Below are 27,675 nucleotides of genomic sequence, written 5' to 3' on the forward strand. Positions count from 1 at the left end.
GACACTGATGAAAGAAATTAAAGATTATACCAACATATGGAGAGACATACCATGTTCTTGGATTGGAAGAATCAATATTGTGAAAATAACTATACTACCCAAAACAATCTACAGATTCAATGCAATCCCTATCAAATTACCAATGGCATTTTTTCACAGAACTAGAACAAAAAATCCTAAAATTTGTATGGAGACACAAAAGACCCTGAATAGCCAAAGCAGTCTTGAGGGAAAAAAACAGAGCTGGAGTAATCAGACTCCCTGACTTTAAACTATACTACAAAGCTACAGTAATCAAGACAATATGGTACTGGCACAAAAACAGAAACATAGATCAATGGAACAGGATAGAAAGCCCAGAGATAAACCCATGCACCTATGGTCAACTAATCTATGACAAAGGAGGCAAGGATATACAATGGAGAAAAGACAGTCTCTTCAATAAGTGGTGCTGGGAAAACTGGACAGCTACATGTAAAAGAATGAAATTAGAACACTCCCAAACACCATACACAATAATAAACTCAAAATGGATTAGAGACCTAAATGTAAGACTGGACACCATAAAACTCTTAGAGGAAAACATAGGAAGAACACTCTTTGACATAAACGACAGCAAGATCTTTTCTGATCCACCTCCTAGAGTAATGGAAATAAAAACAAAAATAAACAAATGGGACCTAATGAAACTTAAAAGCCTTTGCAAAGCAAAGGAAACTACAAACAAGACGAAAAGATGACCCTCAGAATGGGAAAAAATATTTGCAAACGAATCAACGGACAAAGGATTAATCTCCAAAATATATAAACAGCTCATGCAGCTCAATATTAAAAAAACAAACAACCCAATCAAAAAATGGGCAGAAGACCTAAATAGACATTTCTCCGAAGAGGACATACAGATGGCCGAGAAGCACGTGAAAAGCTGCTCAACATCATTAATTATTAGAGAAATGCAAATCAAAACTACAATGAGGTATCACCTCACACCAGTTAGAATGGGCATCATCAGAAAATCTACAAACAACAAATGCTGGAGAGGGTGTGGAGAAAAGGGAACCCTCTTGCACTGTTGGTGGGAATATAAATTGATACAGCCACTATGGAGAACAGTATGGAGGTTCTTAAAAAACTAAAAATAGAATTACCATATGACCCAGCAATCCCACTACTGGGCATATACCCAGAGAAAACCATAATTCAAAAAGACACATGCACCTCAATGTTCACTGTAGCACTATTTACAATAGCCAGGTCATGGAAGCAACCTAAATGCCCACAGACAGACGAATTGATAAAGAAGATGTGGTACATATATACAATGGAATATTACTCAGCCATAAAAAGGAACGAAATTGGGTCATTTGTAGAGACGTGGATGCATCTAGAGACTGTCATACAGAATGAAGTGAGTCAGACAGAGAAAAACAGATATCGCATATTAACGCATATATGTGGAACCTAGAAAAATGGTACAGATGAACCGGTTTGCAGGGCAGAAACTGAGACACAGATGTAGAGAACAAACGTATGGACACCAAGGGGGGAAAGTGGTAGGGGTGGTGGTGGTGGTGTGATAAATTGGGAGACTGGGATTGACATGTATAAACTGATGTGTATAAAATGGATGACTAATAAGAACCTGATGTATAAAAAAATAAAATTTTAAAAAATTAACATTATAATGTGATCATAACTATGCAAGAAAACATGCAGAGGAAATTCACCAAAATGTAGTTGTCTCTGGAGAGCAGAACATTAGGTGATTTTTTCCTATTTCTCTGCATTTTCCAGATGTCATAGGGTATATTTACTTTTATACTCAATGTTTTTTTTTCTCATCATGTAATAGGTTATTTTTTTTATTGAAATATAGTTGATTTACAATGTTGTGCCAATCTCTTCTGTACAGCAAAGTGACTCACTTGTATGTAGACTCTCTTTTTTTAATATTCTTTTCCATTATGGTATATTACAGAATATTGAATATAGTTCCCTATGCTATACAGTAGGACTTTGTTGTTTATCCATCCTATATATAATAGTTTACATCTGCTAATCCCAAACTCCCAGTCCTTCCCTCCCCCAGCCCCCTACCCCTTGGAAACCACAAGTCTGCTCTCTATGTCTGTGTTCTGTTTTGTAGATAGGCTCATTTGTGTCATATTATAGATTCCACATACGAGTGACATCATATGGTATTTGTCTTTCTCTTTTTGACTTCACTTCACTTAGTATGATAATCCCTAGCTGCATCCATGTTGCTGCAATGGCATTATTTCATTGTTGTTTTTTTTTCTTTAAGCAGAAATTCCTTCCTTCCTCCCTCCCTTCCTTCCTTTCTTTTTGGCTGCACTGGGTCTTTGTTGCTGTGTGCGGGCTTTCTCTAGTTGCGGCGAGTGGGGGCTATTCTTTATGGGCTTCTCATTGCGGTGGCTTCTCTTGTTGCAGAGCATGGGCTCTAGGCATGTGGGCTCAGTAGTTGTGGCTCATGGGCTCTAAAGCGCAGGCTCAGTAGTTGTGGCGCACGGGCTTAGTTGCTCCACGGCATGTGAGATCTTCCCGGACCAGGGCTCTAACCCACGTCCCCTGAATTGGCAGGCAGATTCTTAACCACTGAGCCACCAGGGAAATCCTATTTCTTTCTTTTTTATGGCTGAGTAGTATTCCATTGTATATATACACCAATCTTCTTTATCCATTCATCTGTTAATGGACATTTAGGGTGTTTCCATGTCTTAGCTATTGTGAACAGTGCTGCTATGAACACAGGGGTGCATGTATCTTTTTTAATTATAGTTTTGTCCAGGTATATGCCCAGGAGTGGGACTGCTGGATCATATGGTAATTCTACAATATTTTTAGTTTTCTGAGGAACCTCCACACTGTTCTCCATAGTGGCTGCACCAACTTACATTCCCACCAACAGTGTAGGAGGGTTCCCTTTTCTCCACACCCTCTCCAGCATCTGTTATTTGCAGACCTTTTTTTAAAAAAATGTATTTGTTTTTTATTTATTTATCGCTGCATTGGGTCTTTGTTGCTGCATGCAGGCTTTTTCTAGTTGTGGCAAGTGGGGGCTACTCTTTGTTGCAGTGCACAGGCTTCTCAACGCGGTGGCTTCTCTTGTTGCAAAGCACAGGCTCTAGGTACGTGGGCTTCACTAGTTGTGGCACGTGGGCTCAGTAGTTGTGGCTCACAGGCTTTAGAGCGCAGGCTCAGTAGTTGTGGCGCATGGGCTTAGTTGCTCCGCAACATGTGGGATCTTCCCAGATCAGGGCTCGAACCCATGTCCCCTGCATTAGCAGGTGGATTCTTAACCACTGCACCACCAGGGAAGCCCTGTAGACATTTTAATGATGGCCATTCTGACCGGTGTGAGATGGTACCTCACTGTAGTTCGGATTTGCATTTCTCTAATTATATTTACTTTTATAATGACAAAAATTAACTCTATACAAAATAATAAACCTAAAACATCAACTTCCATATTATGGCACTATAAGCCTTTAATGAAGTGCTTAACTACACTCTAACACAATAAAGTGGCTAACACGTTTGAGCATGTCCCATTTTCTAACTCTATAAACCTCTAGATTTCTCTGCTTCAAAGATTGTTAAGCTTATTTGAAAGCAACCCAGATATCAAGTAGTGAGCTACTGTACATTGTCAGAGTAGCATACTTTTCTATTCTCCTTCCTCCCAGAAATAGACATATGACCCAGGCTAAGGCAGTCATTGACTCTCATTCCCACCAACATAACAGTTGAGGAGTGGGCTTGTGAAATGGTAAAAAGCAGCTCTTTCTGAATTGCTAAGTTCAGAGGATGTGAATCTGTTGCTGCCTGTGACCATCTTTCCCACTTGACAAGGATAGATAGTAACCTAATCTATAAATAGGACAAAGTTATACAGAGACAAACAGCTTTACAAGCTCCACAGTCCTGATTCTTACAATTACTGCTTTGAATCTGTGAGCTATCCCAATAATCTTCCAACTCAGCTAAGGGAGCCTGTAAATTCCCTTTTTCTGAAACTAGTTCATGTTGGATTTCTGTCACTTACAATAGAAAGTTCAGACCCTCACAGCATTACTCCAAATTACCATGGCAACGTAAGCTGGTTAATAAAAATGAAGGTAGCCTACATAGCAGTGGTTCTAAACTTTAGCTGTATCAGATCACCTAAAGGTTGAGGTACCTAGATCATTTATGCAAGTTCTCAGGTGACGCTGCTGCTGCTACTGCTCTGGGAACCACACTTTGAGAACCACAGGATACAACCATCCCTTGAAACCACACAAAAGACGCTCTCTGCCTTTAAAATATATTTTACTTCAAATTATTTTTTGGAACATGTCATTGAGTTTCTAATTAATCTAGGGAATGCTTCCTCTAATCTGTTTGTTTGTTTTTTTTGTTTGTTTTTTTGCAGTACGTGGGCCTCTCACTGTTGTGGCCTCTCCCATTGCGGAGCACAGGCTCTGGACGCACAGGCCCAGTGGCCATGGCTCACGGGCGCAGCCGCTTCGCGGCATGTGGGATCTTCCCGGACCAGGGCACGAACCCATGTCCCCTGCATCGGCAGGCGGACTCTCAACCACTGCGCCACCAGGGAAGCCCTGATCTGTTTTAATACTATGTCTAATCCACATTCTTTCAGAAACCTTAAGTGACATGTTAATAGGCAAGCATACCTTTATCAATCACAGGTTTTTAAAACACAATGGTTTCTTTACTTATGATGTCTCACTTCCATTTATTACCACCTTCATTCAGTTACCAGCTTGCAAAGCAAATCATTATATGCAACTAAGAGTAAAGCATCCCAAAAGACATTAGGGTTTTATTAAAAATAGTGAGATATACTGTGCAGTAGAAGCTAACACAACACTGTAAAGCAACTATATTCCAATAAAAATTAATTTAAAAAAAAGTAAGACACTTTCTTTTTAAACCCTCAAACAAGCTTGAAATAGAATTTAAATGGGTTAAAGAGGATGCAATCTCCTTTAAAAGAAAGGTAAATCTCAGATCCCTGAGAGGACCTAATGAAAGGAAGGGAGGGAGGGGAGGAAAGGGGAAAGAAAACAAAGCCAAAGAAGAGTCAAAGATACAAAGACAAATTTATACTGATAAAAAATTTAGTGCTAAAACAGTATGGATAAATTACTGATAATATTTTGGTTCTTGGTTAGATGGTAGGTTCATGAGTGTTTTTTATCTAATTTTTATAACACATGTATATTACATGTAATGTTTGATATACATGAATGTAATATTTTTAAAACTGTAAGGAAACAACAACAACAACCTGGCAAACATATTCTCAGGTAGACCTGGACAAAAATAAATTGCAAAGTGTACTATTTATCTAAAACTTTCCTACAGTCCTTCTCTTCCAGGAAAGTCCAGTCCCACATACTCACAGATCAATCAAATCTGGGAACAGATTTTAAAACAGTTCTGCTACATTCTAAATGTTTACGACTTTGAGTTATCAGGATTCACTGAACTGTATGTTCAAGTTATTCAGTGGATTACTAGAACAGGGCATCTGGCAAATAATTCTATTAGCCAAATTTTGGTCTAACATTTTCCTTCCAAGAAAAAAGTTGCAACATTTAAAAGTTTGTCTTGGGCTTCCCCGGTGGCGCAGTGGTTGAGAGTCCACCTGCTGATGCAGGGGACACGGGTTCATGCCCCAGTCCGGGAAGACCCCACATGCCGCAGAGCGGCTAGGCCCGTGAGCCATGGCCAGTGAGCCTGCGCGTCCAGAGCCTGTGCTCCACAACAGGAGAGGCCACAACAGTGAGAGGCCCGCATATCGCAAAAAAAAAAAAAGTTTGTCTTTCCCAGACAAATCACTCAAAAATTAATAAGGTGGACTAAAAAATGCTTGTTATTCTAATCTAAACTTTCTCTGACACAAAAAATTTTCCACAGGGCTCCTTCTAACAGTCAGTCTCTCCACACCTTCCACAACTGTTCCAAACTTTCTTTTAGAGGGCTCCAGCTTTAAGTTTATTTTTCCTCATACAAATTCCGTATTCAACTGTTGGTTTTCCTGACGTCTGTGTTAGACTTTAATCTTTCTGACAGTTTTTGGTCAACACAAAAGACCAACACACATTCAGGCTTCTAATTCAGGCCACTGAAATGTAGTATATACATTAAGACAGCATGTCTCTACCATATAAGCAGGATGGATTTTCCAAGACAACTAAGAGTGATTACTAATAGAACTAGTTATGTTTCTGTTCTTCCCTATTATCCCTCTGTAAATTGCCATTTGTTTTAACTCCATGAATTCTAGTCATACTTCTGCTCCCAAAGAGAGTGAGATGCATCTCTAGTACACACTTAAAATACGATGGATGAGTGCTTTAATGGTATGAGCAACCTTTTGATCAAAAACTCAGAAATCAGGGCTTCCCTGGTGGCGCAGTGGTTGGGAATCCGCCTGCCAATGCAGGGGACACGGGTTCGATCCCTGGTCCAGGAAGATCCTACATGTCACGGAGCAACTAAGCCCGTGCACCACAATTACTGACCCTGTGCTCTAGAGCCCGCGAGCCACAACTACTGAGCCTGTGTGCTGCAACTATTGAAGCCCGTGTGCCTAGAGCCCATGCTCCACAAAAAGAGAAGCCACCACAGTAAGAAGCTGTGCATTGCAATGAAGAGTAGCCCCCGCTCGCCGCAACTAGAGAAAGCCAGTGTGCAGCAATGAAGACCCAACACAGCCAAAAATAAATAAATTTTTAAAAAAAGAGTTGTTATTAAAAATAACAACAAAAAATACCTCAGAAATCATACTAGCCTCTTTGCCACAACTTTCTGTAACTGAGCAGTGAACCCAGTCTTTGGCATCATTCCAATGGAAAAACAGTTCAGGATTTAGTTGAAAACTTCTAAATCAAGATATTGCCCTTAACAGAAAGTGCTACACAGGTTTTCTTTTGGAGATTCTTCCAAAGTTCGAAGTCTTCCCTGTCAGAAGTAATCTGATGATAAGATGTATTCAAAAACACATACCCGTTTTTCCCTATATGGCACCACAACCACCCCTACTCTTTCTTCTGGAAACTGCCCCCTTCTACCTTTTTTTACTCCCCCAGTCTATCTTTAATTCATCCCCATAGTTTTACCAGTCATGTTATATAGCATGATACTTCTCCCTGACTGAGTAGCCATTCAAAGTTCTTTGCTGGAAAATTTAAAAATGAAACTGAGAAAGAAGTGGCAGGCACTCTGTGAATGCCTCAACTATTTTATAAATAAAGCTCAGGAGAAGTTAGGGACCAATGAATGAAGCTTATCTGGAAAGGTTTTAAAATGAAGCAAATAACGCAGAGAAGACAGACAAGAGACAGAAAAAAACATTCTCCAGTTATTCTTGAAGTTTAATCACACTCCTGACCTGCTGTTGTTAAGACAACTCTGTTGTTAAGACAACTCCCTATCCCCACAATACTTAAATATATTCCATTATGGGCTAATATGAGTTGGATTTCTGTTTAAGCCAGAGTCCTAATTAATATAGTTTCTCTCATAAACCCTGTTGTTAATATTTTTAGAGGCAAACTAAATAACAAGGTAAATAATTCTCATATATTTACCCCTCTCTATTCCCTAGCACCAGAAAGTGATATTTTTCAATTATCTTTTAAATGTTTTTCTTAACTTTGGAGGTCCAATACATGCTACTTCTATATCTGAGATACAAAGTTAAGAATAAATATGATTTTAATCAATTTTTAAAAAAAGATTTAAGTTGGATTCACAATTGAAGTTAAACTCAATGTTTAAAGTTTCTGTTTCAACTAGGAAAGTCAAGTTTCCCTAAACGAGAAACATTTTAAAAATAAATGTAGGCTGAGGGGAAGATTTGAGAAAGAAATGAATCTTATTTATAATTAAAATGGTGCCCTTCTTCACTGACTTTTAAACTGTGTATTTTAAACTGTATAGTATACCTCTCAACTATTTCAAACACTTTAGTTAGTAATGCATACATTTCCCAATACAGGATAAAAGTTCAGGATTCTTGTTCCCAGGGTAGAAAAAAAATTTACCATAAGTGATACTAAGAGTCCCGCAATTTAGTAAAATTCATCAATAATGTCCACTTTTATTTGGTGGCCCCTTTAACTGGAAGCAGAATAAGCAAAAAGGTAAGGTATCAAATATGAGGCCAAACTTGACCACCAGCCAGTAATACAAAATCAGCAGGGACTTCCTGGTGATCCAGTGGTTAAGACTCTGTGCTTCCACTGCAGGGGGCACAGGTTTGATCCCTGGTCAGGGAACTAAGATCCCGCATGCTGCGCAGCGCGGCCAAAAAAAAAAAAAAAAAAAAAGCAGTACTTCAGATGAAAGTACCTTGGATGATGCCTGACGCATCGAAGACACTTAAGACATGTTACTTTTGAATGTGGGGCAAGAGCTCAAGAATAGCTGGATATGTTGCCACGGGTGTCTCAAGGGACGTGGAAAAAGAAAAGACTTGGAGAGTTGTGGGAAGCCCAGGCAACCTCAACCCTGGGCTAAGGCAGTGAGAAGGACCAAGCAGCCCAATCTACTAGCAAACAAATGCACAGTCTTTATAATTTAGGAATTTGAGTGGGAGAAGAAAGTGGACAGAGGCAGTGGAAGGGAAGAAGGAAAAGAAGTAAACATTAAATTATACATGTTTTCCTTGTTGCTTATAAATGCTGGTATTTCCAAATATTAACATAGTCTATACATTTCTCATTTGAATAATCTACAGTATTTTCTCTTGGTTGTATAAACTGGTTATATTAATGAAACTATGTATTTCATAACATGAATATCAATAAATATTCGTTAGAATATTAAAAAACAGCAGTAATATAAAAAGCAGCTATTCTTTAGAGACTTAAACTGTTTTTTTTTTTTCCAATGTATTTATTATTTTTGGCTGCACTGGGTCTTCGTCGCTGCGCGCGGGCTTTCTCTAGTCACCGCACATGGGGGCTACTCTTTGTTGCAGTGCGTGGGCTTCTCATTGCGGTGGCTTCTCTTGTTGCAGAGCACGTGCTCTAGGCGCACAGGCTTCTGTAGTTGTGGCACGCGGGCTCAGTAGTTGTGGCTTGCAGGCTCTAGAGTGCAGGCTCAGTAGTTATGGCACATGGGCTTAGTTGCTCCACAGCATGTGGGATCTTCCCAGACCAGGGCTCAAACCCGTGTCCCCTACATTGGCAGGCGGATTCTTAACCACTGTGCCACCACGGATGGAGACTTAAACTCTTAAAACTAGTTTGTTTTCTAATTTGGAGAGTGCTAAACATAAATATGGGAAAGTTTAAAGCCTAATTTCTAAGTTAAAGAATATACTTGGATATATATGTAAAAAGTTTAAAACTTTATATAGCAATTAAAAGAACTCAAAAAATGTTAACAACTATCTGAGAGTTGGGATCACAGTCAATTCTCTTCGCTCAACTTCTGCATTTTAATAAACATTTTTAATAGAAAATTTGTATTTCTACAAATAAATAAGTGAGCTAAAAAACGAAGTCAAAGTAGCAGTGAAGTGAAGAGACAAATTCAAATCATAGACAGAGATAGCAAAATCCAAACGATCAACCACACCTCTACTAGTTGGCATAATACCACCATCGATCCCTTTTGCTCCAAAACAAATTGCATCTATTTTTGATTTTCAGAGGAAGTCCTGAAAAGGCAACTGTAGTGTCTTCACCACCCTTAGGATACAAGTGGAAAATAAAATCTTGTACAATATACATTTTAGATTTTTTAAGCTTAAGTAAGGAATATGTGGTGAAGCAAACTATTCCAAAAGCATAGCTTTCAATGAAACTTCATTAAAGACTGAATTTTTAAAGCAAGCTATACTACTTGAAAAATTATCATTTAGAAAGAAAGAGCATTCCCTTTAGAAAAGGACCTGCTCATACAAACAAGAACCAATCACAGGAAGCAACAGAAAAATTATCTCATTTGCAACAGCAACAAATATGTTAATTACCTGGGAATAAACTTAAGAAAACTTTAAATTGACCCTAAAATTAACTCAAAATATAGCAAAGATTATTTTGAAATTTAAAACTATAAACCTCTTAGGAAAAAAAGAGGTGTAAATCTTCATAACCCTGATTAGGCAATTAGACATAACACCTAGACAACAATTTCTTAGATATAACACCTAAAGCACAAGAAGCCAAGGAAAAAATTAAATTGGACTTCATCAAAATTTAAAACTTTTGTTCTTCAGGAAAGTGAAAATACAAGCCACAGAATGGGAAAAAAATTATAAATCATATCTCTAACAAAAGTTTAATACCCAGAATATATACAGAACTCTTAGAACCCAACAGTAAAAATAATTTAAAATACTCCATTTTTTAAATGGGAAAAGGATTTGAAGAGACATTTCTCCAAAGAAGATACAAATGGCCAATAAGTACATGAAAAAACACTCAACATCATTAGTCATTATGAAAATGCAAATTAAATACCACAATGAGATATCACTTCACAGCCCCTAGTATAGGTATAGTAAAAAAGAAAATAAGTGTTGACAAGGATGTGAAGAAACTGACACACTCATACACTGCTGATGGGAATGTAAAATGGTGTAGCTACTTCGGAAAACAGTTTTTCAGTTCCTGAAAACATAGAGTTACCATATGACCCAACAATTCCACTCCTAAGTCTATACCCAAAACAAATGAAAGCACATATCCACAGAAATATTTGTATATGAATGTTCATAGCAGCATTATTAATAATAGCCAAAAAGGTGGAAGCAACCCAAATGTGCATCGAATGATGAATAAATAAAATATGATATATTCATACAATGGAATGTTATTTGGTCATAAAAAGAAATGAAGTACTGATACATGCTATAACGCAAATGAACCTCGAAAACATTACGTTAAGTGAAAAAATCTACAGACATAAAAAGTACATTAGTGGTTGCCTAGGGCTGGGGGAGGGGGAGGAGAGTGATTGCTAATGGTTCTGACGTTTCTTTTTGGAGTGATAAAAAAAAAGTACTAAAATTGATTGTTATGATGTTTACACCAACTCTGTGCATGTATTAAAAGCACTTTAAGAGGTAAATTGTATGGTATGTGAATTGTACCTCAATAAAGCTGTTTTAAAAAAAGAAATCAACAAATTCTCATTTCACTAGGTAAATCCAGGAGTAGGGATGCTGGGTTGTATGGTAAGCATATGTTTACCTTTATAAAGAACTGCCAAATGTTAAAATCACTATACCATTTGCACTGCCATCAGCAATGGATGAAAGCTCCAACTGCTCCACATTCTTATCAGCATTTGGTATTGTTGTTATTTTTCCTTTTTTCCTTCATTCTTCTTAATGTCTTAATTAATTTTCTCACTTAAGTGTATACTGGTATCTCAGTGTGGTTTTAATTTGCAATTCTGCAATTACTAATGATGTTTAATATCTTTTGGTATATTTATTTGCTGTCCATAGGTCTTTTTGGTAAAGTTTCTACTTAAATCTTCTGTCAAATTTTTATTAGGTTGTTCACTTACTACTGAATTTTGTGAGTTCTTTATATATTCTGGATACAAGTCTTTTGTCAGATATGTGATAGGGGAATATTAACTCCCAGCCTGTGACTTGTCTTTTTACTCTCATAACATGGTTTCAAACAGCAGGAGTTCTTAATTTTGATGAAGTCGAATTTATCAATTTATTCATTTATGGATCATGCTTTTGGTATCTAATTTTTTGGTGATTAAAAAAAAATCTTTGCCTGATCCAAGGTCAGAAAGATTTTGTCTTATATTTTCTTCAAGTTATTTTCTAGCTTTAGGTCATATCTCGAGGTCTACGAACGACTTTGAACTAGTTTTTGCACAGATGGTGAGGAATTTTTGCACTGAGGCTATAATAAAGAAAAATATTCTATTTTGACATTTGAGTGCTCATTGCCTTAAAGCCCCACACTTCCCTCTCCCTTTTGCCCCACATCTGGATAAGTCAGTAAGAAAGCCCAGCCATTGCCTCCTTGGGCGTCAGTGGGAAGCTAAAACCATGTAAATCCCACACATGGGAACTATCACACTCCTTCTGGCCACAATAAAAATTAAACCCAACCGCCCTTCTTCACTTTTGCTTCATTCTGGACTAAACCTAAGACCTCTCCGTGAGGAATCCTTTTTCAGTTGACTGTGTGAGTAAACTTTATTTCATATTTCATATCCACTGGTGCCTTTGTGTCATCTGTCCCAAGATTTATATAAATTTCTGGGCAAGACAGTTTTTGCATATGAACGTCTAACTATTCCAGATTATCCTTTCTCTATTGAATTGCTTTAATACCCTTGTCAAAAACGAACTGACCATTTTGTGTGTCTGAATTCTGTTTTGTTCCATTGATCTATCTTTTCTCTATCTTTACCCTTGAGTACTGCAGTAATTAAGTTGAAATCAGGAGTTTCCCAACTTTTTTGTTCTTTTTCAACATTATTTTACCTTTTTCTAGTTCCTTTGTTTTTCCATATCAATTTTAGAATCAGCTTGTTACTTTCTGTAATAAACCCTGCTGGGATTTGGACTGGAATTGCATCTATAGATCAGCTTGGACGAATGGTTGTCTTAACAATATTGTCTTCCAATCCATGAATATGGAATATCTCTCCATTTATTTAGGTCTTCTTTGGTTTCTTCCACCAGTGTCTTATAATTTTCATTATACAAATCTTGCACATGTCTTGTAAAGCTAATACTAAATATTTCATAGGTTTTGGTGCTATTGAGATAGTACTTTTAAATTTTAATTTCTAATTGTTCATTGTTACTATAGAGAAATACAACTGATTGTTATATATTGACCTTCTGTCCTTCAACCTTGCAGAATTCACTTATTAGGGCTGGAGCTTTCTGAACAATCTTTCCGATTTTCTGCATAGACATTCTGTCCATGATTAGAGACAGTTCCTGCTCTTTGAAACACACTGTTAAAACAATGAAGACAAGCCACAATCTGGGAAGAAATATTTCCCTATAACATATGTTACTATTCCATTACTAGATATTTATGCAAGAGAAAAGAAAGTATATATTCCTCCGAAGACTTATATGTGAATTGCGAATGCTCATCACAACTTTGTTTATAATAATTAAAAGCTGGAAACAACCCAAATGTCCATCAATTAGTACATGGGAAAAAAAAAAGTTTTGTGGTATATCCATACAATATACTACTACTCAACAATAAAAAGGAACAAACACATAACAACGTGGATGAATTCCAAAATAATTATGCTGAGTTTAAGAAGCCAGACACCCTCCTCCCCCCTGCAAAAAGTACATACTATATGAGTCCATTTACAGAAAACTCTCAAAAATACAAACAAATCTTAAGTGTCATAAAAAGATCAATGGTTACCTGGGGATGAGGAAAGGGCAGGAAGGAGCAGGAGGGAGGGATTACAGAGTCATGAGGAAACTCTTGAAGGTGTTGAAAATGTTCCTTATCTTGACAGTGTTGACAATCTCATGGGTATATACTTTTGTCAAAACTTACCAAGTGCACACTGTAAATGTGTGCAGTTTACTGTATATCGATTATACCTCGATAAAGTTGTTACAGTATACCAATTACTTTATTAGTAATCACCCTTATTATGTCATATGTTAGTGTCTTTATTTACCTATAAAACATTATCACTTGGTAGCTATGATTACTGTTCACAAATATCATTATTTAAGATTTTTTTATTCAAACAGTAAATTGAGATCTATTCTCAAAATACCTTTGAGGTTTAAAAACTGGTAAATTTGAGAGTATGCAAATTTGAGAACATCTTCAAGCAACTTTTGAATATGAATAAAATCTTGTCTGTGTTTTAAAAAAGGGGGGAGGTTGTTGGAACAAGAGGGCAAGAACAAAGGCCATATGTATACAGCAAGTAATGCTTTGAGGACCTAAATTCAACAACTAGGTTTAAGAAGCACTAAAATAATTATTTATTGATCATTGTTTGAAAGAATCAGACCTGAAAATCCAGTTAATATAAGATTAGAGTGTAAGAGAAGTCTTGAGCCTACTTAAAACCAGTTAATCAATATTTACTGAACACTCTCAAATAAAACAATTAAGCATATAAATCTATGTAGCTGTCCTCTATTTTGTATGTTAATTCAAACATGTTATCATGATTCTTCCAGCACAATGTTCAGAACATAGTAACAGATGCTAATACTTAATGATCACAATATTGAATCAAGGAAAACACCTTTTTCTCTCATTCTCTAAAACTAAACATACTTTGTACACAAATTTCCCTTTGTAACAGAAATTCTTAAAATTTTTCAGAAAACAGTTCATGGTTGAAAAGCTTGAGAAATTATAAGGGTAACAGTGCGAGGTACTGAGGTGAAAAACCTTAAAAAATATAGATTCAGAAAAACAGAAAATAGCTTAAAATAGACATCTGAAAATTAGTGATTAATACTTTACAAGTTTCCATTTCTATTACTTACTCCCCAGAAACTTTACAAAAGCATCTTCTCCCAAAATTTTTACAACACACTTAATAGAATCCATTTCTTCACTGCTATAGACATAACAGAAGATTCTTCCATTTGATGCTTCATCTCAATGTTCACTGTTGACTACTAATTTTGACTACTAATTCTTGGGCAAATTACTTGACTTGGAATCTCCGTTTCTTTATTTGTAAAATGGGGATGATATAAAACCACCTCACAGAATTATTTTAAAGATTAAATTATATAATATTATGAAACAACATTTTATAAATTGTAAAGTGCTTTAGTTGTTATCAGGTTGATTAAAAACCTTCTCAGAGCCCAATCCCAAAGTTTATTGTAGCTAAACAGGTGGATAAAATAAAGCACTAAATTACAGCCTTTTCTTCACACTACTTATAATGAAGAAATAGCTCAAATGCCCAACAAGAAAGGCTGAGTATATTACTTTGATATATTATAATATCACTATTTAAGTGAAAAATATGTAAACCAAAACATGGACATATTTATATAAAACACTAAGCAGGAAGCAGAAGAAGTCCAAGATAGTGCTCATTCACTGATAACAACTATGTAAGAAGCATGAATCTCTATACTGTATTTTTTGCCAATACACAACCAAATATACTAATAGTCATACTGATCATCCAAAGCAACATCAGGAAAAGGAATGTTTTTCATTATATCAAGTTCAAAACTGCTGGAGTAACCTTAATGAAGTCCTTTGAGCGTCAATTAGTTTTTATTGAGGCACAATATTTGGCTAGAAGAAAATTAATGAGAGGATACCTTTATACAAATAAATTTCACTGAGTAGAAACACAAATGAAACTTTAACTAATGAAGCTTTCACAAATACACATACTTTATTTGGCTTGTCTCTTACACATTCATTTTATACACACACACACACACACACACACACACACACACACACACACACACACACACACACACACACACCATTATGTAATTATAAGATTCAAGATCTCACTGTCAGAAGAGCAATAAAGTGTAATGCCAAGGGCCTGTTCAATTTACTTTTTCTTTACCTTAAAGTATTTTCCACTTTCAGAGTACAGCCAAAGATATGTTACAACATATAAGGGGTTGGGGTGAGGCCAGTATGATGTACCATTGCCTAGGCAATTTAGCAATTCAACAATTCTCCAACCAACTTACTTCTGTTAAAACCCTTTTAGCAAGTTTATTAAGGTCATCTATATAGTCAAGTCCAGTCAGACTTACAAGCCCAGCTCAATTTTCAAAAATATTCAAGAAACCCTGCCTCAAGATACCTAGATGTCCTTACTCCATACCTTTTACTTTTTGGTTCTTGTAGGGTTAGGGTTTTGCATTTTATAGATGCACTTGTGGAGGGAGAGAGTATCTGAAAAATGGTAATTAAAATTCCACACAGATGTGTATACTTGTATTTTCAGACCCAGGGTCCACACCTTCTATCAGATTCTCAATGGATTTCATGTCCTCAAAATAGGTTGAGAACTACTACTATGTATCTCATAGGGACACTTTTCAAATCTAAGAGATGTAATTACATCCCTCCCAGTTAATAACTGCTAAGTAAAATAAGGCATTCCTTCCACAGAAGTGAAGGCTCACAAGCTTCATGGTTGCATCCCTGGAATAAAAGCAGGAGCTTGAACATATTTACCCTATGAAAGATACTGCTTGTCAGTATACAACCCACTCTGCACTATTAGAAAAGGTTAACATCTCCTTACCAAAAAGCCAAGATTCCCCTGCAACAACCTGGACTACCCTGGTAATACAAAGCTTTCTTTTTTCAATAGTCTTTTACACTGTCTAAATTTTTCTGCAATAAAAGTTGTACACATTTTTTTTCATCTTTTTTTTGTTACTACTTTAGTTACCAAAATACAAAATGGCCAATAAAATTATCCGTTTACCAAAATCCTTGATTTTCAGTACTTCAAAATAAAACTCATTTTAAGATATCAAAGCATTATTCACCTAAAGACACAGAGTAGTCCTTTTCCTAGTAACTTTTCCTAGTAACTATGTTAAATCTATAAGAATCATTTGTGGGCTTCCCTGGTGGCACAGTGGTTAAGAATCTGCCTGCCAGTGCAGGAGAAACGGGTTTGAGCCCTGGTCTGGGAAGATCCCACATGCCGCGGAGCAACAAAGCCCGTGAGCCACAACTAATGAAACCCCGCGCCTAGAGCCCGTGCTCCACAGCAAGTGAAGCCACCGCAATGAGAAGCCCACGCACCGCAACGAAGAGCAGCCCCCGCTCGCCGCAACTAGAGAAAAGCCCGCGCACAGCAACGAAGACCCAAGGCAGCCAAAAATAAATAAAATAAAATAGATTAAAAAATAAAAGAGTCATTTGCCATCGGCCATCTAAAATATTGGCAGGACTTAAAGCATAATGTACCAAAACCAAAACTGACATGACTTTCAAAGGTAAATGATGAAACCTATGCTTCCCACAGAAAGAAAAGGTAAAATTTGAAGTTCATCGTTAAGATTTAGAAATCATATTCACAGGCTAAAAGTCAAAGATAAAGAAAAATCGCTGAATGTCTAAATTTTAAATCAAGGCAAAAAACCTTATTCACGGTTGTTCACTTTCAGCTTCTTAAATATTTCCTCCTTAACGTATCCATTTTTTCCATAGACACTTGATCAGAAAAATCCCTTCTAAATGTTTTATAAATTAAATTCCAGTGTTCCTGCTATGAGGACTGAATATTTCATCAGATTAGGAAAAGACTAGCCTCATTCATAAGCTACATCTAAATCTAAAAAGGGAAATACGTTTCTTCCCCGAACCTATAAAAAAAAAAAGGCAAAAGTTGATGAAAGAACACTGCTGCCACGTCTTTTCCCTTCCCCCACTCAGTAGTGGCTATTTCATCCCTTCAGAGTGCATTCCAAGGGAAAGTCCATAGCTCTCAGAGAAACCAGAAACAGTTAAGTCGAAATTGGCAAGCCGCTTTGGCCTTTTCGATCAATTCCTAAAAGGAGATCTAGTTTCTTCTTCATCCCTTTCTTAAAGCAAACAGTGCAAAATTCCAAGTCTTCACCACTCTACCCAGAACGCCTAAATTGTTAGTGTCTAAAAACTGACTGTATTTAATACAATCGATTATTTAGGAGAAATGGTCCCATACTTATGGAACCATTCTTCCTCCCCCTTAAAACATACAGCTGGGGTCCATCCACGTAATTCAAAGTTCTCACACAGCCAAAGAATTCCATTTACTGATGTGGACTTTTAAAAGCAGCAAACTTGGCGGAGAGAAAGAGAGGGGGAGGGGAGAAGCTCATGTGCCTTTAAAAAATTTATGTGGCAGAAGAAGGAAGGAAGAAGACTAGCTTCCCAGTTGACTGGAGGATCTGACAGCCGACTTCCTCAACCCAGCCGCCCGAAACTCGCCGCCCGGGGCTACCTCCAGCTGCTCCGGCAGCACCGCTGCGCGCAACAGATGAGTAAAGCCTGAACTTCCGCGGGTAGGTCCTCTTCCCAGACCCCACGACTCTTCGGCAGGATAAAAATGCCCGAGCGCTTCCCCGTCAGCTATAAGCTTTAAAAACCGCTCTCCATTGCCACACGCTAACCATCTGCTGCTGTGGAGGCCGAAAACCCTCGCGTACTCCTTAGCTTTTTAGGCAGGACCAGGTAGGAGAGGAGCTCGGAAAACTCAACAGGGTGATTCCTCCTCAGGAAGGAATATTCAAGAAAGTGCTGGTCCCCGGGGCGGAGACTGATGCTGCCGCAGCCCCAACAGTCGGGGGCGCCAACCTGGGAGGCGGTGGGAAGAGGAGCACGGAGGAGGGCAGAAGGGCCTCTGGGGCACCCAGGAGACGCGGGGCGCAGGGCGAGGGGCCGAGTCTCCAGGGGAGACGGTACTGAGCCAGTAGTAGTAAACTGGGGGAGCCTCCCCCTGCCCCCGAGCCATACCACGAGAGGGGGCAGGGACCAGACCACCAGAGCCACCCGAGAAGGACCACGGCTGCCCAAGGATTTAAGCCTCAGTCCCCAAGGTCGGAGGAGCGTCTCACCTGGGAAGTGGCACGGGAGGGCTGCGCGTTCTTCAGTCCCCGGTCGCCTGCGCTCGGCCGGCTACCTAATCCTTTCCCTCAGCCCGCTGGCGGCGCGACTGGGCAGCAGAGGGAGCCAGTTAGCCCTTTTATAACCTCCAGGCTGCGACGGCTGCGCCGAGGAGGAGGCGTCTGCAACCCTCGCTACGTGAGCTCGATCACACCAGCGTCCCGGCGTCTGCGCAGGCGCCCAGCCCGGGCCCTCTCCGCCCCTACCCGCGGCCCACGCCCCACGCCCAGGACTCCCCACCAGCTGGTGGAGTCTGAGGCCCAGAGGAGGGGCCGGCGGTCGCGCCTGGGATGTAACGCGCCTGCGCGGGGTTCTCGCCAAGCCGCCGTCACCGTGGTTACCTCGGATTTGCCCCGCTTCTTTCAACAGGTTGTTTAGCGCCTGAATTTCGGGATCAGCCCCAGTCAGGCCTGAACGACGAAACCACCAGCAAGGAAATAGCTTAAATTTGAGAAGAGGAACATGGAAGCGTAGGAAATAAAGCAGAAAAGAAGGATCGGGTGGAAAATAACACTACATCCTGTATTGATATCTCAGCTGTCTTGGCCCTGAGGCTTTTTGCTTTACTAACCTCCCTCTCTCACCTACACTCTTTTTATGTGAATCTTGCTCTATCGCCCATTTTTATATTTTAACAGTAGATAATAGACTGCGCACTCCAGAGATTTTCTGGGTTCAATTTACGGCTCAGTCCCGTAAAACTTTGGGCATTAACCTCTCCGTATGTCAGTTTCCTCATCTGCAAAATGAAAATGACGGTAGGTACCTCACAGTACCTACCTCACTGTTGTGAGAATTAAATGAGATAATGTATGTAAAGCGCTTAGCCCATGCCTAGCACACAGAAAGGGCTTGGTAAGCATTAGATGGTGTTGTAGCATATAAGGAACCCAGTGTTGTGTTTAGTCTAATATTTGCCTTAGTCATTATAATCCTGAAAGAAGAAAACCTTACTATCAGGGAGCAGACAATGTAGGAGATATTTTTTCCCTTGTCAGTGAAGGGGAAGAAAGACTTCTCTAAGACTTGTTAGTCATTAAAATGTTATAAGTCATAATTCTAGTTATTACTTTAAAATGTATATCTCAGAAGTAACTAAATTTCCTTGTCAATTGCATTATTATGAACTTTCATCAAATCTTTAACCGTGGTCATTTTTAAGTCTTTTGTCATTTACAGACAGTTCTGGGTGTACTCTGATGCTTTTGCAAAAATGTTCCTATAAAAGCGTTTCATCTTCAAGGAATTCATGGAAAAGACTGACAAGTACAGGTTTCTGGTAACTGACTATCCTGCTGAACTGAATGAATAAGCATTTTCAGAACTCTAATGGAAAACTGATGCATTCATAAAAGTGTTAACAAAAGATCAAGATTAAAAAAATTAATTACATGGGACTGAGTGAACTGATGAGGATGATTATAATTTTTGTGACTTTCTGTTTGAATAATAAAAAAAAAATCCCACAAGGACTCAGAGGCAAAAAATATACAAATCAATTTTCACTGCAAAGTAAAGGAGCTGTTACAGTGGAGGATTACTGGACTGAATGTCAATATTATGACATAGTGTGAGTGTGTTTCGTGTTTGGTAATTGCAGTCATTGTTGCTTTTGTTGTTGTCATCCATTTACAATGCTTGGTGTCAGTTTATTTATCTCTTGTAAAAATAAAATACAGTGTGTGTGTGTGAAAAAAAATTGTTTCTAAAGTTTTCCATGAATGCTAAAAAGCACAGCAATAATTAAAATTTAACTCTTATCTAGGAGGTGAAGTAGATTATACAGATACAGAAATAGTCATAGAGAGGGTACTTGTGGAAGAGTAGGCAACCAGAAATTAAATACAGCAATAAATATAGTGAACCGCTAATCAGCAGTTTTCATAGTGTGGTCAGGGGGTTCACAGGGCAAAATTATTTCATACTAAAAATTTATTTGCCTTTTTCACTCTAAAGATATTGCATGCATAAGAATGAGAATCTTCTATTAGGCCAGATATTAAAGAGATTTGCAGAAATGTAAAATAATGCCACTCTTCTCACTAAATTAATTTTGCTCTGGAAAATAGTTATTTTTCATTAAAAACTATGTTATTTAACATGTAACAGATTTATTATTGTTTCTAAATGAATAAATAAATATTTTACATGTTTGTTTTAACTCCTAATACAGTAAATTTTGATAGGTATTATCCACGTAAAAGCTTTTTGGAGTCCTCAGTGCTTTTTAGGAGTGTGAAATGGTTATGAGACCAAAGGGTTTGAGAACCACTAGTCTAAACAAATAGCAGGGAGCCCTTGACACAAACGAGGCAAAGATCTCTTCTTTAAATCTTGGTCTCAAGTGGAGCTATAATCAACGTATCCATTGGCCCTATATAGAGCAGACTCTGAAAATTGCATTTTACCCTGTAAATAAAATGGCTCCAGACCTTGAGGCAGATTTACTGTGAAGCTAAGAAAGCTTCATTTTCAGGGGACTTCATTTGCACTAGCCCTTTCCAAGACCCTGGAAGGGGCCCTAACAATACGCTCACACGTTCATATGCTTTTGTAAAATTTGTGAAAGTAAAAATTTTAATGGCAATCTTTAGACTTCTAATTCTTTCCTCACTGATTTTCCCTACATCACACTTCCCCTTGTCTAGTGGTGTTGGAGTGGCTAGACGGCATTTTTATAATTTAACTGTAGGGAACTTGAGTTAGAATACATTTGGCTTGAGTTTAGTGGGATATATTTTTGTAATTCACAGTCATTCCTAGGTATAGTTAAGATATTTTCAGCTGTCCCAGTGTAGGAGTGGCATCCAAGAATGTACTACCACCCATTGTACTGACCCACCCAGCACTGTAAAACAAAGGTACAGGGCCAGACACCATATAGCTATTTGAATGTGTCCTGTGTTCTAGCATCAAAAATATATGGAGAGGGCTTCCCTGGTGGCGCAGTGGTTGAGAGTCCGCCTGCGGATGCAAGGGACACGGGTTCATGCCCCGGTCCGGGAAGATCCCACATGCCACGGAGCGGCTGGGCCCGTGAGCCATGACCGGTGAGCCTGCGCGTCCGGAGCCTGTGCTCCGCAACGGGAGAGGCCACAACAGTGAGAGGCCCACGTACCACAAAAAAAAAAAAAAAAAATATGGATAGTGGTGGAGAAGCTAAGTTGAAACTTTGGGAGCCTAAAGCTAATCTGTGAGAAATTCTTCCAAATTATTGGATGTATACATTTTAAAATTAAAGATTTAGTACTTATCAATGCTTAGCCAATAAAAGTAAGTCCTTTTTTGTGAGAATTTAATGAGGCTATCCACAACAAGCTGATTAGAATGTCATCAGTTTAAAGAAAACTGATGTGCCCTGAACTCTATTAAGTCATACAAATAAAATTATTTGAAATTTTCCGAAATGTGACAACAATCCTAAAACTTTACGTGACATTATCAGTCATGAGTTGTGAAGCTGAAAGAAACTTCTAACCTATCCCTATCAATATCATTTGGTTGCCCAAAAAGGACACTTCGTATCAAATCTACATATGACTACTCAACACTATCATCCCTGCTTAGTTAGAATGAAAACAGCAAATACCTTGGGGAGTAGAAAAAGAATGACATGACTCCCCTCTGAATGGTCAAACATTAGAGTGGAGGTAAAGCACCATTCAATCTCTTCTTTTACATCTGAAAAATTAATCAATCAATAAATATTTCTTTAAGAAATATTGAAAGTCCTATATTCTTAGGAAAAGCCTATTATGTAGCCGCAGTAACAACTAATGAGCAGAAGTCATTCTAAACTCAATTAATAGATAAATGGCTGTTCAACCCTATGAACAATCTTCTGAAAAACGAGCCAGTCAGGGACAGCCTCCCACTTTTTAAAGTTAGCCAAAACAGCAACAGCTTTACTCTAGTGAGCACATCTCTGAAATTCAGCCAATTGTCAACAGTCTCTCCAGCAGAGTAATCATGCTTCCACAGCAGATGTCAACCCACTTTCACCTTTGAAAGTCAGCCAATCCCTGAACTCTGTCTTTCACAAAAACAAGATAAGATCAGCAGAGGGACAGTCAAACAAGCATAGTGCTTTTCTACACATAGAAAGTAATAAATCAACGTTTTATTTCACATTTTGAATGATGGTTTCTTCCCTTGACATTGAGCACTTTTGTTGTGTGCCCAACAAAAAAGGCAGCGAAAACAGAAGACATAGACCCTTTTATTGAAGGCACTCATACATATGAAACAATTAGAAATTATTGGAGAGAGTGAATAAGTGTTGAATGTGTTGTGAGGATTATAAAATACTACATACTTGGAGACACTGCTTTGGGAAAGCAAGTGTTCTCCTTACTTGCTGCAAGTAATATTAATAAATCCTTCCTTCTCTGGAAATTAGTTAATTAATTAATTAAAATAAAATAAACTTGATAGTGAGGAGAGTGAATAAAGCTAAATTTGATGAAATAGGTAATGGTGGATAGGTTTTTTACCAGGGGATTAAGATGATGGAGGCAATATTTTAGAAATATTATGCTATGTGAATTAGAAGAAAGTGGCATCTAGATTAGTAGTTCACGATTCATTGAATAAATATTTATGGAAGGCTTACCACTGTGTCCAAGACACTGCCTACTGGGCTGTGGAAGGTCAAACTTTAATTAGACATTCTCTGCTTTTAAAGCATTTATAAACTTATTGGATAGAGTTAAAACCTACACTTGTGGCAGTGGGAATTCATTCACCCAATAAATACTTTCCTATATGACCCAAATAATGCTAAATGCCGGGTATGTCTCCTGCTGTCACAGAACTTGGAGTCCTTTTACGGAAACCGACAACACACTTAAATAAATAAATAAGTAAATAAACAAATGTGACAAAGGAAAATGACAAGATGCTATGAAAAAGCATAATAGGAAGGACATAATTTAGATTCATAACAGAGGGAAAGTGTCTCTGAAGAACTGACATAAACTGAGACCTGTGTTAGCCAGCCGAAGTGTGTGAATAAGAACAATCTAAAGAGAGAGAAGAGCATGTGTGAGAATCGTGTGACAGGAAAATACTTGGTGCATTTGAGAAGCTAAAAGAAATTCAGTGTGATTGTAGTGCAATAAGCAAGGGAGAAACTGGTGTGATCGGTATGTGAAGGCTCAATCAGCTGGGACTGCTTAGTACTGTAACAAGTACAATGGAAAGGCATTGAGGTATTTTAAACAGTGAAGTAAAATTACATTATTTATCGTTAACAAAGTAAAAACACAATGTAAAAAAATATGAGTTTTCCATGTCACTTGACATAGGATGGGTCTTAGAACTAGGAGTGATAGGGACTTACTCTTTAATCATGAGTAAGGACATGAAAGTCAAGAGATGAGGTATTATAGAATGTAGCTGAGACTAGAAACCATTCCAGTCACTAATATCCTGTCACTGTGGCACTGAGGAAAGTGGCTGCAATGGGGTAGCCAGACCACCTCCATCATGTGGCCTCAATAGGGACACTCACTGTAGCAGGCAGAATAATGGCCCCTCAATGGCCACATCTGAATCCCTAGAACCTGTGAATATGTTACCTTACATGGCAAAAGAAATTTTCAGGTATAATTAAATTGAGGACCTTTATATGGGGAGATTAGCCTGGGTTATCCAGGTGGGCCCAATCTAATTAAATGGATTTTTTTAAAGCTAAGAACTTTTCCTGGCTCTGATCAGAGAAAGATGTGAGGATGGAAGCAAAGTGAGATATTTGATATGTTGCTGATGTGAAGATGGAGAGAGGGGCTCCATAAGCCAAGGAACATGGGGAGCCTCTAGAAAGTGGAAAAGGCAAAGAACTGGATTCTCCTCTAGAGCCTCCAGAAAGGAATGCAGCCCTGACAATACTTTTGGTTTTAGCCCAATGAGACCACTGTCAGAGTTCTGACCTACAGAACTGTTAAGATAATAAATTTGTATTGTTTAAGCCATCGGGTTTGTGGTAATTTGTGATAGCAGCAATAAGAAACTGATAAACTTATGTATATGATCACGACTGAAACAGTGGCTGAAGACTGACATTTTTCAAGGGTCTGAGTAAATTTCCCACTGTTCTCTCCTAGAGGTGAATGTAGTTATTAGGACAGACCCTTTACACCAGATAAGCATTCTTGAAATCATGGGAATTGTCTGAGGAAGAGGACTCCAGAGAGGAAGAAAGATCTTCTCTCAATAAGCACAATAGGAGCATTAAGACCTCTAATTTTAATATTAAAAGGCATGTGAACTCCTCATCTTGTACCCTCATAAGGCAGGACATATGAGTTACATAAAAATTGTGCCAGGGTCTTTAGTTTGGAAAACTGGACAAATAGTGGTAACAACAACCAAAATAAGGAAGTTGGGAAAGTGAGCTGAATTTGTAGAGAAACTAAAGAATTTGATTCTAAATCTTAATGGATTTGAAGTGGCAGAGACCATCATAGGCTACAGACTTACTCTGCCAATTACTAACCAGTTTGTCAATATTAAGCAGATTTCCACATCACTACAGGAACTGATATAAGGGCTAAAATTCTGACTTTCTATCTACTTGAAGTTCTAATTTAAAATTAATCTGTGATTTCTTTACATTTAGTTCTGCTCACCTTGAGTCAACCATACATTAACTGCACGTATCTTTCTGCTATTAGTTGGGAAGGTAAAGTTACCTCCCCATGGCGTTCATTAGTGTTGTTCACCAAATAATTCTAGGGCTTTTCTCTTCCCAGACAGAAAGGTCTGTTCTTCACTGTCTTTGAAGTTAGTTGTGGCTAACTTGCTTGCTGTGGCCAATGAAAGCAACATGTTTGAAAGTCAGAATGTGTTTCACCATGTTCCCTTCCCACTGTTGCAGTTACCCTGGAAGCCTGTATCAAGATGAAATCTTCATCAGTCCAGGTCTCTGAGTTCCTACAATGAACAGAGCCCTAAACTCTCCACTGGTTTGACAGTCTCCACTGGATATGCAGCTTGAGTGAAAAATAAACTTCTATAATGTAAACTTACTAAAGGTTAGAGTTGTTTGTAACCGTAGCATTACCTAGCCTCTCTTAACCTATCAATACATACTGCTTAAACAAGCCAGCCAAACTTTTCCTTTACAAAACCTATTACTAGAATTGTATTTATTAGTTATATTTTTACCTGGAATGGACACTGTGGGATGCCTACCTAGTATTCATTCCTCCCTTTACCAACCTTATTAAGACTTCCCAAATTGTCCAGCCTTTCAGTTTCAGTGTGACTTGTACTTCTGCTTAGGATGTAAAAAACTGAAAGGAATTTTGCTTCCATGTTTACAATGGGAAAAAAGGCAGATAATCTACAAAATCATAAATGTTCTTGAGCATATCATACAGCTGAGGTTGCAAAGCAACCAAGTAACCTGAGTTCCAAGGAGAAATGGAACACAAAGTTTAGCCCTTTGCAGAGTAAGAAAAAACTCAGGAAAACTTTTAACAAACTGTTGAAATCCAAGTATTGTCAGTTGGGAGCCTCAGGCACAAGGGGAGATTGTACTTGCTAGTTCCTCCCACAAGCTTAGTGGTGCTCAGATGAAAGACTGGGAACAGGGCAGGAGATCATAGAGCTCCACTGGATGGTACAGGAGTAAAGGAGGAAATTGCAGGCAGCTAGGAAGTGGACATAAAACCTCCCCCCAAACATTTTTCCTCAGGCTCTTCTATCTTACAAAGCAAAAGCCTTAAGCCACTGCGTAAGTGGCAGCAAACCCTTTGGCTCCCAGGGCACAGGTTGAAGATTCCTTGTGGGTGGAGAAACTATAAGACAACCCTCTATTCTTGGGGGAGAGGCAGGAAACCCTCTTGGACCCTGGGTCCGACACTGATAACAAGCTGAGTTCTACTACTGCTGAAGAAAAAGCAGGAAACTCTTGCCCAAGACCAACCATAGATAAAAGGCTGAGGTGGCTGCCTTTCAAGAGAGACTGAAAAAGTCCCACCTCCCAAGGCCCAGGCACACAGGGCCTGCCTAAGACTGAGACTGGACCAGGACAACAGAATCTCCACACACACACAGTCTAATGCTGCGAGTGGAGAGAAAGAGGGCTAAGGCATAAGAATGCAGGGACAATTGAAAGCAGGAACACAGAAAAACGCTCTGGCACATGAGCCCCACACTAAGTAAGCACAAGGGCACAGCACCTTCCTCCTAAAGGAATGTGAAATCTGTGCTGTAATGAAAGTAACTATAGCAACAACAAAGCCTCAGCCCAGGTCAACTCCTAAATTAGATTGAGACGCCCCCCTCACCCCGCCACATTAAGAACCTGACAGAAGAGGTATGTTCATCGCAACGTGTGGGCACGACTTAACCGGAAAACAGTACTGCACTACACACAATGTCCAGCATTCATTGGAAACCCATTAGACACAGGAAACAAAGAAACAAATTAAAAAACCCACTTTCAGGAGATAAAGCAGTCAACAGAAATGGACGTAGATATAAGCCAGATGTTGGAACTATCAGATAAGGACTTCAAACTAACTAGCAAAAAAAAAAAAAAGTGAACAGCATGCCTGAACAAATGGGAAATTTCAGTAGAGAGATGAAAACTACAACAAATAGTCCAATGAATTGAGGCCTAACTTGAATTTTGCTCACTCATTCATTTATTTCTTCAACAACTAGTATTATTTTAATCTTCCCCCAAAATTTTAAATTAAAAAATAAAAAAAGAATTAATCAAATGAAATGCTAGGGGAAAAAAATCCCATGATATTCAGAGACAAATAATTCTTTTGATGAACTCATTGGTTATTTGACACAGCTGAGAAAAGAAGATCAAGTCATCCAAACCAACATGTCAACAGGAAAAAAAAAAAGTGAAAAGCAAATAGAACAGAATATCCAAAAGCTGTGGAACAATATCAAACAATCCAACGTTTATGTAGCCGGAGTCCCAGAAGAAGAAAGACAAAATGGGGCTTTAGAAATGTTTGCAGAGATGATGGCAGAAAACATTCCAAAAATGATAAAATATATCAAACTGCAGATCCAA

The 27,675-nt window shown here is 38.4% G+C and overlaps 2 protein-coding genes across 5 annotated transcripts in view; one reads left to right on the forward strand and one right to left on the reverse strand.

Moving 5' to 3' along the window:
• The window catches only part of P4HA1 (prolyl 4-hydroxylase subunit alpha 1), a 92,819-nt gene extending 74,092 nt beyond the window's left edge, over positions 1-18,727 (reverse strand). For all 4 annotated transcript variants that reach the window (XM_060126125.1, XM_060126124.1, XM_060126120.1 and 1 more), the window contains exon 1: positions 18,584-18,727. The gene's annotated coding sequence lies outside the window, so the exon portion shown is untranslated. The remainder of the gene's footprint in view (positions 1-18,583) is intronic.
• A 5,444-nt stretch (positions 18,728-24,171) lies between these two features.
• NUDT13 (nudix hydrolase 13) overlaps positions 24,172-27,675 on the forward strand; it is a 31,123-nt gene continuing 27,619 nt past the window's right edge. The window contains 1 exon segment of the mRNA XM_060126950.1: positions 24,172-24,236. Within this exon segment, the coding sequence (XP_059982933.1) occupies positions 24,172-24,236 (65 nt within the window).

The sequence above is a fragment of the Lagenorhynchus albirostris genome, chromosome 16 (assembly GCF_949774975.1).
Source record: "Lagenorhynchus albirostris chromosome 16, mLagAlb1.1, whole genome shotgun sequence".
Taxonomy (NCBI): Eukaryota; Metazoa; Chordata; class Mammalia; order Artiodactyla; family Delphinidae; genus Lagenorhynchus; species Lagenorhynchus albirostris.